General features: G+C 42.1%; 1 protein-coding gene across 1 annotated transcript; it reads right to left on the reverse strand.

The window, feature by feature from the left end:
• Positions 1-3,752: 3,752 nt before the first annotated feature.
• On the reverse strand, positions 3,753-12,775 carry vwa1 (von Willebrand factor A domain containing 1). The gene is made up of 6 exons (XM_030056800.1): positions 12,424-12,775; positions 8,044-8,601; positions 6,753-7,082; positions 6,286-6,561; positions 4,673-4,948; positions 3,753-4,419 (listed from the first exon to the last, which is right to left on the reverse strand). Exons 1-6 carry the CDS (start codon positions 12,506-12,508, stop codon positions 4,391-4,393), a joined length of 1,554 nt encoding a protein of 517 aa, XP_029912660.1. The 5' UTR covers positions 12,509-12,775; the 3' UTR covers positions 3,753-4,390.
• Between the last annotated feature and the right edge of the window lie 2,164 nt (positions 12,776-14,939).

The following is a 14,939-nucleotide window of genomic DNA, read 5'->3' on the forward strand; positions in this document are numbered from 1 at the left end:
TAAAAACACAACCGTTCACACATACAAAAACATATAATACGGCACCGAGAGTGGAGAGCTGTAGCCGCTGCGTCAATGCGCGCCGCCATGGCAACCATAATTTTTCACAATTTACGCAAGTAACCTAAAGTTTCCAGACCCCTGGTGCCCCTGTGGGAGCTATCCGTGGTGCTGGATGCCCTCTCTCACCACCCTTTTGAGCCTATGGAGGTGGCGGGGATGAAGCTTCTTTCTCTGAAAACAGCACTGCTTTTAGCTTTAACTACAGCAAAGTGGGTGAGTGATCTTCAGGCTTTGTCCATCCGTCCGTCCTGCTTACAGTTTGCCCTGGGGCTCTCCAAGGTCTAAAGTGGTGGAATCAGCTTACAGATGCCCCAGTGTGGAGCTGGTGGCTTTTCACCCACCTCCGTTCTCCTCTGTGGAGGAGGAGAGGCTTAACACGTTATGCCCGCGCATCGATTTGTGTGCATGCATCAGAGGAAAGCGGATTTCAAAGGCTGCACTCACCTGCAGTAAGATGAGAAGGGGAGAAAACATTTATTTTAACTGCAGTTAAACACATGCAACCAAAGTATTTCTAATAACAATGTCTAACTGATCACTGCCTGTTTTCAACTTCATTGAATGAAGGTGATTTTTTGGAGTGCTTCACAATGTGCCATCCTTCCACTCAAGGAAAGATTCCACTGTTTTAAAAGCCAGGAAAGTCTACTGAAAATTATTTGCTTTTTTTCTGATGCAGAGTTAAAGGATACAGTGGATGGTACAAATGAATGAATATTGAGGATACAGATTCGGAAAAAACAAGCCAAATCGAGCCATAAGGTTTGTGAACCTGCGATAAGACGAGACTAACTTCATACTAATTAATGTCTGTTCTCCACTTCCTAGTAACAATTGTCACCCGCAGTAAGATAAGACGGGATGTAACCAGACCTCTCCCTGGCCAAATTGGGGACCCAAGCAAATTTTGTGATGAGGCCCCCCTGGTTTACGCTCCTGTCCACCAAGTGTACAATAGGTACAAAATCAGTGCATCACCTAATGCTGCTTAATGTAACAATCTTTGTTTATTAGAATTAGAAACATCTGATCTGTTTCAGAGCTGAGTGTTTCAAACTTTGTTTGCAAATTGTTACATCAGGGGACACAGCGCTTTGTTTTAGTCATGTCATTTCACGAATCAGTTTGTATGCATGCGTTGGAGGAAAGTGGATTTCAAGGGATACATATATATGAATATTTTTTATTTCACTAGTGAATAAAATTTGAGCTGCGTCCAGAGGTCTAGCCCCTGGTTATCTCTTAGTCCAGTTCCTGATTTCTCAGTCCCAGGGTCCCTGACCGGTATCCTCTGCATTCTGGCTGCCTTTCTGGTTGACCTCTAGGGGAATTCCTCCCATGTCACCAGCCTCCTGAGTGGTTCTGCCCATGCCACCGGCTCCAGCATGATCTTGTCTATGTCATCAACCTCCAGAGCGGTCCTGCTCACTTAGTAGACACCCCAAGGTTGTCTTGTCTGCACCCCTTGCCTTCAGGTTATCCTCCAGAGTTACCCTCCCTTATGATCCTGCCTCCTGGTTGCCTTCCACACTTGCTCTGACCTTGGGTCCTGCATCCTGGTCTCTCATTATTTGTGCACCCACCTGATCGCCTCCATCCTGATCTCCAGTGCTGCACCCAGTCACTGGATTTCTTCTTTCCCTCTGCCCTGTGCTCCAGCCGGCCACTGGACCTTACATGCCTGACTGTCAAGCTCTCTGGTCACCCACCAGAGAGCTCAGTCTTTTTATACTGCTGTCCTACCATGAACACATATATACACAAGGGGAAGAAATTCACAATAAGAAAGTGCTTAATGAGAAAATTAAGCTCAGTCTACTCAAAATGCATACTGAGGGGGGACCACTCGTTTACAAACTCATCTAAATTTCCTTCTAATACATTGAATAACCTTTTGTAAGGATAAATTGATGGTAATTTCTCACATTGATAATGTAGCTGGATGTACATCAAGCCAAACATGCAAGATTGAAAGGCCTGCAACATTGATACTCAGCAGTTTTGCCTTTTTTTTTTTTTTTTTAAGGTTTATTTATTTATTTATTTTTGGCATTTCTGCTTTATTTGACAGTCACAGTAGAGAGAGACAGGAAGGGCAGCACAGAGAGAAGGGACGACATGCAGCAAATGGCCTGAGGTCAGAATCAAACCCAGGATGCTGTGATCAGGACTCATCCCCAACAATTATTTATTTGTCTATAATTGTCAATTGTTTAAGTTGTTTGTTATATCTGTTTAAAAAAACAACAAAAGTAAATTAATAAAAAAAATAATATAAAAAAAGTCTGTTACCATGCATTATTCCCATGATCATGTCCTTTGCATTTGCTACATTGTGACATTAATGTCTTTCCCTGTATTGCAGAGGTAGTCAGACTGGTGATGTGATTCACTGGTAAATTACTTCTGTGGGGCAGACTTGTTACCTTCTACCATCACAGCTCACACACCCTGTAGCTACCCTATAGTTACTTGGGTTACAAGGATCACTGTATTTTACTGCCCACACACCCTGTTACTGGGGAGAAAGAGTTCTGCTGTAATTACACTTTATCTGTTAAGTCTGTCAGTACTTTAATTTTTTTCCCCTTAATTCCTGGAATTTCATTTTTAACCCATAAGTACCCCATACATACTATGTAATTTACAGGCTGTAAACTAAAGGAGAGGGTCTTAATAAACAGCACCACAGACACATTGTAAATCAGAGTGATACTGCATAAGCACTATGTAAGCCACTATGTTTAACTTTTTATTGCAACAAGCACCCTAAAAAGCAAACCCAAACCCACTGACCAGCTTCTTTTTGGGACCTTTAGTGACCTTTGTGTTACAAAAATGCAATGCACTATGCCATCTAGTGTCCCTCTAGGGCTGCCCTAATGCTGTAAGTGATAACCCTAACCCTTTGAAAGGCATCACATAGGACTGAATGAGAACAAATGCCAGCTCTTATTGGTTGCTTGGTACAAGCACTTACAAAGAAACTTATTTTCTATATTAATCAAACTTACTAAATGTTAATATTTGTACCAAATGTTCCATAAAATACCCTAATCAGGTAAATCAGTGTGAAAGCTATGATTCATTATTGATTTAGCCTATTATTCACTTTAGTCATGAAGGGGAGCTATGGAGCGAATGAAGTTATACTCATTGTGCAGAGGGCGGTGTTAATATTTTTATACATTCAGTGTATATCTCCAAAATGTGCATTGTGAAAACAAGTCATCATTGCAGCTTTAACTTGAATTCATTTAACAAGATGGAGCAAAACTCTTAATTAGCGAAGTGAGTCCCACATGTTTAGAAAACTATAATAAGTAATGGTCTTCTTTGCAAGCTCAAGTTAAATTTCAGTAGTGGTTTGAAACCATAGAACAATACAGATTTGCTATGGGAGGGTAACAACAAAGTGAGAGTTGAGCTGTGAAGCCGAGGGGGTAGTTCCCACAGAGGGCAGCAGAGACTCGTTTAAAGTCAGTCACAGGCGTTTGATGAGAACAGCATGGACAGTACACAAGGATAACTTTTTAATCCTTACCATATATGTCCATAGATTAGTAAATATGAATGAACAGAGCTAAATCCAGAGACCATTGCAAAATGACTTTAAGCTACAGACACTGGCATCATAAGTAGCATCTCGCTATATTTTGAAGGCATGTGGTTGGTCTGTTTTTAATTTATCAAAAGTTCAAAGCAATCCTGAAGATCCTCTGTTATTAGGGATCGTGTGTTCATTTGCCCTGCTGCAGCAACCCTTTCTGCACACATACACATATTTAATGATACCAAGCATATATACCTCAAGAGAGAAGTCATAATGAACATAACTGGATAGTCATAAGTGTAAATCACAAGTTGTTTGTGTGTGTTTGTCTCATTTAGGCATGAGAACCACATATGGTGTATGGCTTTTCTCCAAAACGGGCTACATAAAACATTCAACATTCCCAGCATGCCCTACTTTATTTCTGAAAAGCAGACCTAATAGTTATCTTTTGTTTATCTTAAGCTTGTATCTTAAACAAACTAAAGCATTGTACAATTTGATTACACAGTGTAAAACCGGTGAGACAATAAATGGGAAAAGCAAATACTCCTCTGTGTTGCAGGCTGTAGCTATTAGCATTTGGCCATACTGTCCTAGACCACTCATAAGAGTCTATGGTTTCCACATGAGTGCTCAGTAAGCCAAACCACACATATCCTTTGGATGATATCCACAGAGGGGATCGCAAGAAAGAATTATGGATCAAAGTCTGCATTCTTCTTGTCATTAGCCCTCCATGTTTGGTATGATGCACCTTCAGTTCCAGGGCAGCTATGATCTGTAGCCGTATGCTAATGCATCTGGAGGGCAGAGGGAGAAAACAGCTGTTGAGACATTACACTACATTTATATTATTACATATCATATTTTCTTTAAAATTGCATCCACTAGGAGCTACATAACACTAGTCAGGCACTATTTTGTAGACAAACGTGTGTTCCTGCCCTTAATTTTAATCAGAATTCAGTTTCCGCTTTAAAATGAAATGACCCCAACTACAGCATAAAAATATCAGTCTCGGCTGAAATGGCCACATATCATGTCACCGCTCACCTGAGTGAAACTGTGCAGTGCAACAGAGTCCCTCTCCCCACGCTGTGCGGTAGACCGGTGACACACACACCCGGGTGGAAGGGGGAAGGTGTGTGAGGCGAGTTGACAGCGAGTTGGGGGGCAAATAGCGGGAGGAACGCTGGTTGGGGAGAGAGCCTTTCTGCCCCTCCCAGGTGAGCCAGTAGCCCTTCAGACCAGCCATACTCCCCTTCCAATCAACCTGGACTGAGTCACTACCAACTGTAGTCAGCTGGAGGTCAGCCAAGGCCGGGGTCACTGGAAAGTAAGGGGACAGGCAAAGACACATCATGATCCAGCATGTTGTACAAAATTCATCCTCACAAAAATACTGGTGCAAAAATGTATTTAATTAAAATACATGTGTTTTGTATTTTCAAATACCAAAAAACTCATTCATGTATACACTCAGTGACCACTTTATCAGGTCCACCTGCACAGTTCAATACATCCCAATCCAACTGTTGTGCCATAAAGTTTGCTCTCCTGCTGCCTATAATGCTCAGCTTTTCTTGTTGTCACAGTAACAGAGGTGTTCATTCACTTCTATGTTTGGCATTGAGCTCATAGTTAGTGCTGCTGTTGGACTGGACTGCATTTTACTGAGAGCTGTTTCTGATATTCTGTCCCCCTGATGTATATGAATATGGAGGACAAAAAACTAGAAACACCTCTCAATATAATCTAGCCCAATACCAGACCTCTGCAAACTACAACCTCAATAATAAACATAGAATTAAATTAACACATTCTCTACAATGTCAGCACAAACTGAACATGATAAACTTTGTTAAAAGGTAGAATTAATGGCAGAGCTGCTGACCTGAACTGTATTAGACTGTACAGGTGGAGCTGATAAAGTGGCCACTGAGTGTATACAGGTGTCAGTGAAGTAACAAGAATACTGTATTACCATTATACTTTATACCATAAAATAAAAAATAAAATTGTTTTGAATTTAGTTATTGGTTTAAAGAATGTCACTTGGATATAAACATTGTTTTTTCCAGTTTTGATGATGAAAACAGTTAACGAGTGAGACATCTTGCTTCCGTCCCATCTCTGTTGACATTTGCACATGTGCACTACCAGACAGGATGTAGTGATCATTGGCTGATGATTGTATTATTCAGTGCTTTAAGGGGCAATATTCAAATAAAAAATAAAACAATTTCTTTTTATGTATGAATGCAGCTAAAAAAAAAAAAAAAAAAAAAAACTCTTTGATCTCAAGTCTAGTCTTTGCATGAATAATTTTTTAAGTATTTTAAAAAACAAAACACTGCTCCCAGAGGTAACACTTCACAAATTATTTTATATATTTTTCAGGCTGATAAAATACCGATACCAAATTATTCAAAAGTAATTAAAATATGCATTTCAAATTCTTCCAATTAATATACCACCCATCCCCAGGAATGACGCAGAGTGAATTTCAAAAGAAAACAGAAGGAGAAGAAAACTCAAAAGAAGGGAGGCCAAAAAAAGGATTAGACTGTGCACTCCGCCCACTTTTGGTTAAAGTTCAGGATCCATGTCGAGCAAACAGATCTCTGACTTCCATTTTAGAGCACATTTACCACCCTGCAGCTCACCTTCCTGAGTGCATACTTTCAAAGACATGGCCCTCTCCTTGCCAGAGGAGTGCCGAGCGCTGATAGTGACCAAGTAGGTGGTGTCTGGCTGGAGGTTCTGGAGGAGCGTGGAGTTCTGCCACTGGTCCACTGTGACCGTGTGGAGTTGGCCGCTGGGCAAGGCAGAGTATTCGATGAGGTAACTTTTGACTGACTGTGGCTGGAGGGGACCCCAACTCACCCTCACACTGGTTAACCCCGACTCTGAGACTGTTACCACAGCAGGGCTCAGGACCTCTGTTAGAAGAGTGGAGGGAGGGTTAAAAAAAGAAAAGAAAAAAAATCAGCAACAGATAAAGCTAATGTGATTAGAGACAAATAGGGCTCGTTTATAATTTTGACTGAATCTGCTAAGAGCATGTTATGGATTGTGACAAAATGTGCACCTGAGTGAAACCCAAATGGCATTAAAACACACACAAACCAACCTGGCTTTGTTGTAAAGCTGACAGAGAGCGTGTTCAACACTTGTTCATTTGACTCTGGTGTCAGTGTGGCAATATAGGTTGTATCAGGCTTCAGGCCCGTTAGCTTGACTGCACTGGAATCTGCAGGTTGGGTTAGTCTCTGGTATTGACTGCCACTGGTGCTTGGACTGGTACCAGTGCCGCCTACACCACCGCTTCCCACTCCTGATGGAAGTGGCCCAAACCGGATCTCATAGAAGCCTGTCACACCGGACAAAACGGGTCTCCAGTGCAGCATGGCAGAGTCGGTGGAGACGTCTCGGACGTGGAGTCGCTGGGCCCGGATGATTTCTATTGGGGTGCGACAGCAAGGAGAGGCATTCAGTTCCAGCAACTACTGTGAGGATTATGCATCCATCTGAGAGATGAAAAAAGAAGTTCAAGCCTTGCAAGGAGAAGCAAGAATACTCAACAGAGTGCTAAAAATGCCTTCAGACAGCCACCCACGTAGACAGACAGACTTGGGTTTCCAAATGCATTCATAACCTCTGCAATAAGACACCTTCAAATAGCCAACCTAGTTAGGCCCTGCAACAAAATAACAAACCCAAGAGGGGTGTTCGTGCCGGTGATGGAATCCCAGCACCCAGCAAAAAGACTGGGGCATCTCTCCTGTGTTGTAAACAACCCATATTTACTCTGAGCACTAAATAATGTACGAGCAGCCCCTTGCGAGTGTCAAGACTGTTACCCAATCTGGCTGGAGAAACAGGCTACCCCCCGGTCTAAATATATATTTCTATATATATAAATATATCTTCATCTGGCATAGTGTGGAAGATTGAGCAGGGGAAGTTGAATCATTAATCCATGAATAGATCCCCTATCTCATTACAGTGAATCTTACTCATGCACATACACTGTTACTGTCCCGGCTTCCTATTTTGCCCCAAAGCCTTCAGGAGCATGTGTGGCATTAGGGAGAAGCATAGAGACATACCTCTGGGGTGTGAGTGGCAGGAGAGAAGCAGTGACTGCTTTTAGAACAGAGACTTTCATCTGTCAGCCTCATGAAATTTATCTTTAAATCTAAATGATTTCAAGCTGGAACAGGCCAAGTTGCTTTAAATCCAAATACTGACAGCATCCTTGGCGAGTATGTCAAACAGGAGCTGCCCGGAAAATGTATCGATGATGTCATGATGTGGACTACATCATCTTGGGTGGTGACACGTTATAAATCCCAAGATGCACTGGTTAATCATCACCCCGCCCTTGCCATCACACCACACATACCAGAGCTCATACTCACCAATGATAGCATCCCGCAGGTCATCTGCAATGATAGTCATGTCATCAGTGTCCACAAAGTACAGGTGCAGCTCCACGGGCGGGGTCACCACCTCCCGCAACACCTGATAGTTGCCGTGCCCGGTGGACACCACCAGCACGGCCACGCCCTCGTCACGCAGCTCGGCCATCGGTCCGATCACATCACCCGGCTTCACCCCGTCCGTCAGCCACACCAGAACCCTTGGTAGCCCCGCCCGGGCCCCGCCTGCCGCCCCGGGCCGCAACACCCAGTCCTTTGCCATCTTCAGAGCCACTTCTGTGTTCGTGTCCCCTCTGAGAGGTTTGGTGTTCCTCAAAGCCCCCTGGAGGCCGCTTTGGGTGTCGTGGGTGTCAAACCCAAACTCCAGGCGTGGTTCGGTGCCCACCTGCAGAAGTCCCACCCTCACTTGGTCCTCTCCCAGCGAGAAGGGGAGGAGAAGCTCGGAGAGGAAGTTGAGCATGCGGGAGTGCTCGTAGGATGAGACGCTGCCCGAGGAGTCCAGTAGGAAGAGGACATCGCCTTCGCAGCAGTTCAGCACTGGGCAAGAATAAAAAAACCGTTAACAACACATACAGGCATCATCAGGGACATTTTAAATACGCAGCAAAAGAAACAAAATACGCATCAAAAACAGGTTTGTGTTGCATTATCCAAGTGTACAATACCATCACTTGACAGAAATGAGAAACTATTTGGGTGAATAGGAAACATTGGGGTATTTATGTGCTCACAAACAGTTGTGGTGAAGTCACTATATGCAAAAGCCATGAAAAAGGATAATTACAATTCCACTGGTTACAACCTTGTGTTGCTGATGGGAGAACGAGTCATTGAACAAGACACTTATCCAAATCTCGCTCTCCAAGGGACTCTCCTTTCCCCTCCCGAAGCTTTTTCCACAGCTCCCCTCTCATACCTCACTCACATACACACACACACACACACACACACACACACACACGCACACACAAACATTCACTTGGAATCTCCCTGCTTCTCACCATCCACCTCCTTGGAACAACTCAGTCACACAGCCATTGAAACCTTTATAGGGAATGGTTTGAGCAAGAAAGCAGCAGCGAGAAATTAGAGGAGAAATCTGAGTGGATACGAAGGGGGAAGCGAGGGATAAAACAGTGATCGCAGTGGCGATAAATGAAATGAGACCACGTGGAGCGATGCCAGCATCATCACAACTTCAAAAGTGGGGTGTGGATAAAAGCAACACGTTGAGCAGAGCAAAGCATTTCCCCTATTTGCGATATTTCGTAACAGAAGCAAGGTTACGAATGAATGCCAGGATGAAAGATGGGAGGGAGGGAAAACAGTAGCTGCTGGGTATTAGTGTAGCGAGGGAAGGAGGGAGGAAGGAGGCGGGCAACAGGGAATAAAGGGCGTGAAAGAGAAAAGGAGGGGGGTGTATTGGCAGTTCCAATTGAGAGACTAAGAGGAATGCTGGATGGCCATACGTGCTCAGAGCAGAGACAGACCTAGAAGCTGGAGAAATCAATCTTAAGGTGTAGATCTTTACATCGTGCACTAATCCCTGAAAACTGACAGTTTTATTGAAATTGCAGAGTAAGGTTTAAAGAGAGAAGAACAAAGGAGAATACGTGAGATAGACAGACGCACAGAAATGATGGATTAAAGGCACCGACTCAGTTATAAATGCATTGTTTGGATATGACAAATTTGGAGAAATATTTGGTTCCTTTGAGTAATTTGAGATGAATATCCGAATGTTTAAGACGTGAGATGAGGTAGTGTTGATAAGAGGTGACGGTGCTGAAAGCTGAGAGGGGAGTGTACACACACATACATGCACACACAAAACACACACACTGCCTTTCTCTCTCTCTCTCTCTTTCTCTCTCTGTGTCTCTCTCTACCTAAAGAATTTCTTACATCTGTCTTGTTGTTTGGACTTTGCACAGCAGCGAGGGGGCTGCTCCATGTCACATATGGCCTCCATGCAGTCCCTGCCTCTGCCTTTGTGTAGGTATTTGTTTATCTTGCAGCACACGTTTGGGTCTGGAGACAAGCTATCTGCAGAAGTTCTGCATTTAAATACAATCAGTTTTTATTGTCAACATGACTAAGAAGATTTATTGCTCGACTATTAGCACCACGTACCAGTGAATGATGTGATAGTGCAAAAATGAAGCGTGAAAGCTCGTATGGCCTCTGTTAAAAACAACGGGAGCACAGCAGGTCCTGCAGCCCGCATATCAAATGCACACACTGGAACACAACAGTCCACACAAATGTGTTTTCTGCCATATATTGTGTAGCCACATGGACAAATGTGAGCACACACTTATGGATTAGACATACTGTTGACATTTCAGATGCTTTCAAAGACAATGCAGTGCAATAATAGAACACTTTGAATTACTAGATCATCAAAAGACAAAAGCAGGGAGTGTAAAGCTCACAGTGTTCATGCTTTTATAAAAATTCCTGTCACCACAGAATTATACTGTTACAGTGAAGCGTTAGGAAAAGAAATATAAATGGAGTCAACAAGAGAGACTTTGTTTTTTTTGTTTGTTTGTTTGTTTTTTTAACTCACAAAATGGGTGAAATATAATGGGCAATATAACGACATTATATCGATATCATGATATTAGACTGCGTATCGTCTGAGATTTTAGATATTGTAATCTCATGATCTGGCATTAGTGTTGTCTTTTCCTGGTTTACCTCTACCTGCTTGGTCATCAAATCCTCATAAGTGATTATTTAGCAATTTAGCAAAAATCTCAATGTAAAATTTTTGTAAAAGCACCAGTTGTCATCAGTTTAATATCGCCACATTATCAATATTAGTGTTCAGTCAAAAATATTGTGATTGTGATATGATTTTGTCCATATTGCCAAGCCCTAGGCAAAATACTGTGTGCCTCTTCAGAGACGCAGTGGCCTGACTTATTTTGTGGGGCCGGGTGGGGCGGAGAGCCTTCTTTGATTTACTAGGGCATCAATATTAAAAGCAAGTCTATGTTTAAGAAGCACAATTACTGTAAGCTAAGTTGGTTGATTCTCATCACGTTCCTATTTATGGAAATGGCAAAGTGACAGCAATGCACTCACTAGTATCTTAAAACAAAGTGAGAAAGATCCGCTCTCACTAACAGACTCCGTGGTGACACCACCAAGTTTAGCCTGTCAGACGGCTCACGCTCATGAGCTCCTCTGCACGCATGAGGCACTGACTCATAACAGCTTATGAAATCTAATTTGCCGTGCTGGTAATTCAAATACGTATCACAATTGAACTTATCTGACTAATGGCATATTACTATCAAAAACAGCCTACAAACTCGGTGAATAAGTTTTAATAACGTGTGATTGCCAAGAGTCAGTTAATTATTCATGGGTGTGAGATAAAGAAACTTCCTGCAGTTTCTGTAATCTGTGTCTTTTAATCTGTGTCTTGTGTAATCTGTGTCTTTTAATGTGAAGGAACTCAAACTGAGTCACAGATCCATGTTAGATCAGATTTTGTCCCAGTTTTTGTCTTCAGTAGGAGGAGATTTTCATAATTATATATGATTTAGTTCAGTATTTAAAAAACTGAAGGTGGGGAGATTCCAGTCATTTTGAAAGCTCTGATCAGTCTGTCTTGGCCATTCTTCCATTCTCATCAGACTAATACGCTACTGAATTAAATCGCAAAATTTAACTCCTCCTTATTGTATTTAGGGTCCACCTAGTCCTCCCCTTGTTGCTGTGAGGCCCGGAGTTCTCATCAACTTATAATAATATTTACTTTACCTGAGGACCACCTGGAGTCCTCTACAGGGCCCCTGGGTGCTCCCGGGCCCCCATTTTGGGAACCACTGCTGCAGGCTATGGGATTTCAACAACTGTCAATTCTCTACCTGGAGTCATGCCATTTCAGTGAGAACACTGGCGCAGTATCAGCCCCACCCTGATCCACCCTGATCCCACACGGCTCCTCAACCTCCAGCAACACAGAGGCTATGGAAAAGTCTCTGCATCTGATTTGCCACCAAAACTTTATATTAGACTGACTTTATATTATAATAACATCACCTTCAATTGGTTTACTGTCAGATACATGAAAAAAGCAATCTATTCCAACATAATATATAACATTTCTGGAGCTGTGACTGATGCCTGGCCAGGTACTGTTTGGTAGCTGTGATAAATTGTTGAAGTATATAAACTAGTCCCAGATGCTTCCAATCATATTTCTGCATTTTTTCCCTTTCATTTTTTCCCTCTTCCATCTTTGCTCTCTATTATAGTGATAAAACCTGTACTCTGCTTAGAGTAACCCATAGAGAATGACCCAGCCATTTAACGCCCATGATGTCCATATCCAGGGCTTACCTCCCTCAGGTAAGGGGCTCTGTGGAGCCGATGGCCGCAGGAGCACGCAGGCCAGCACGCATGTCAACAAAACGCGACTTTCCATCACTGCGAGCGACGGCTACGACTCGATCCCAAAGACGCAAATTCTAACACAAATGTTCTGGCTCTTGATTCAACCATGTATCCACCATATCCCGGAGGAGCGCACTCCCAGTCCAGTCACTGAGGAATATTTACTACCATAATTCATAAGCTTAACACCAAACCCGCAGTTTGACTCTATTTGTTGACTCTGTCGAGCATTATCCACAGCTTGGCTCACTGATGCCGACAGCGCGCTCTCTCTGCGCAAGCTGCGTCTCCTCGGTGCGCAAAGTCCGGACGCTCAATGCCAAGTGCGGATCCGCTTGTAGGGTTTCACTCAGACACCAGAGTCAAGTTAGCCGCAAGAAAACACCTCACTTCCCTGCTGTAGGCTACTTTCAAATTAAATGCTTTTTGTGTGTGTATGAGAATAAAATGAGAATAAACCAGTCCAGTATATCCCCTACAACAAGTCACTGAGATTTCTTTAGTTTTTTTTTTTATTATTATTTAGTTCTACTATGGTGCTTTATGTTCATTATGATTACTGTACTCTCAACCATGGTATTACAACTGTTTTACCATGGTACTTTATGGTGACTGTCTAATACAATGGTGTACTAGGGCTATTATAAAGAAAAAAAGAAAAGAAAATGATATTTAAAAAAGAAAATGATATTTATGAGAAAATCTAAAAAATTCTGAGATTATGAATTCCCAAATTTATGAGAAAATCTGAAAAATAGTTTTTCTTCTACTGTGAAATTTAGTAAGAAAGAAATCTTGGTGAATTGAGCCCAGAATCACAATCTTCTCATCAGCATCTGGACTTTGAAGAGATAATGCATGACATGTGCCGATTTAGAAGAAAACAATCTTGTGATTCTGGGCTAAAATCAGCAGGATTTCCTTGTTACTAAATCCCATTGCAAAGTAGAATCATAGTCTAGCCACAGTAGCCTACTACATTGTTTTTTAAAGGGATTTCATGGTAACTATGATTAATTGGTTGTAATATTGTAGAAAAACAGCAGTTAAACCAGAGCAGAACCATGGTTTTACTTTCCACCAAACAAACATAGTTACCATAGTTTTCTTGCCATAGTAAGTTTGTTGCTTTATTATTATAATAAATAACAAAGATGGAAATAAATCTAGATGAGTATGCAGGATCAGTGTCACTGTATATGCCACATAATTTATTGCATTGACTGAATAATATCTTGTATGATCACTGGCTCATGTTGTTGCCAAAGGGTTAATGCATATAAATGGGTTTCAAATATCTGATAATAAATATTATGTGCAGTGACTTCGCCTTTGCTTGCTAAATCTACACAGAAAGACTCAAGGACAAAAGACACACTACACAGCTACCATACACCTTGATATGATCTATATTAAGCGGTTTCAGTGGCATAATAGTGCCAAAATACTAGAAAATGTTAGCTTCAGTAGCCTCCATTGAAATAGCAGCCAGAACTTGTGCATTATTTTGGAAAGCACATTGCTTTAAATTGTTCTGGCTGCTTGTGGCTGGCTTGACACAACTCGTCTACCTCACCCCTCCCCTTTCTCTCCAGTCCTCCCAGTAGAAATAGTAAACAGCGCTTTGCCATCAACCCACTGGATATGGACCAACATAATATTTAAGTCTTCAGGTTGTTATCAAGGACACTGGGGAGAAAGAATCCATCTGAAACTCCCTCTTTCTCACAATCCTGTACTGTGTATGAGACTGATAGCTACATAGACATTTTAGTCAGTAATCCCAGTTGATTTAGGTCTTATTGGAAAATGAATGTCATGGTCAATGTCAGGTTAATTGATTTATGATCACCAGTTATAGTTAACCCACCTGTTTTTATTCACGACTTCACCATGGGTTAGTGGATATATTCTGTGGCTACAGTTTTATTTTTCCATTGAAATAATCTGCATATACAAAACATGAGAATAAAAATGTTTCTATGTATGGTTGCACTCTAATTTTCAGGATATTTATCCTGTTAAAGACAGCCAAGAATTTCAGCTATCCGAGTGATTAAGAGAATCTCTGGCTCACCAAGCGCCACAAACACTTGCAGCATTCAAACCAGTGCGAGTGCATCTTTCAAATGATACAGTACACAGAGTGCTAAAGGCCAACTGCTTGCATGTCAACCATTCTCTGAGGTCATCCACTCTCTGGGCCGTGAGATAAAGCATGATTTACATGAAGAGCTGTAAGTGGACAGCTGCATGGTACAGAGTCGTACAGGACCTGCTATTCAGCATGAGGATTATTGATATTTTGTGTGTGTGTGTGTGTGTGTATGTGTGTGTGTGTCTGTGTGGGATAGAGAGAAAAAGAGGGAGCATGGGGTAGGAGGGAGTAATTGGATGGAAGAGGAAGTTGGAATTCAAGTGGGATCTAACAAAGGTCTGGATTCCTCTGTGACACATCATGT

The sequence above is a fragment of the Myripristis murdjan genome, chromosome 7 (assembly GCF_902150065.1).
Source record: "Myripristis murdjan chromosome 7, fMyrMur1.1, whole genome shotgun sequence".
In the NCBI taxonomy this organism is placed as follows: Eukaryota; Metazoa; Chordata; class Actinopteri; order Holocentriformes; family Holocentridae; genus Myripristis; species Myripristis murdjan.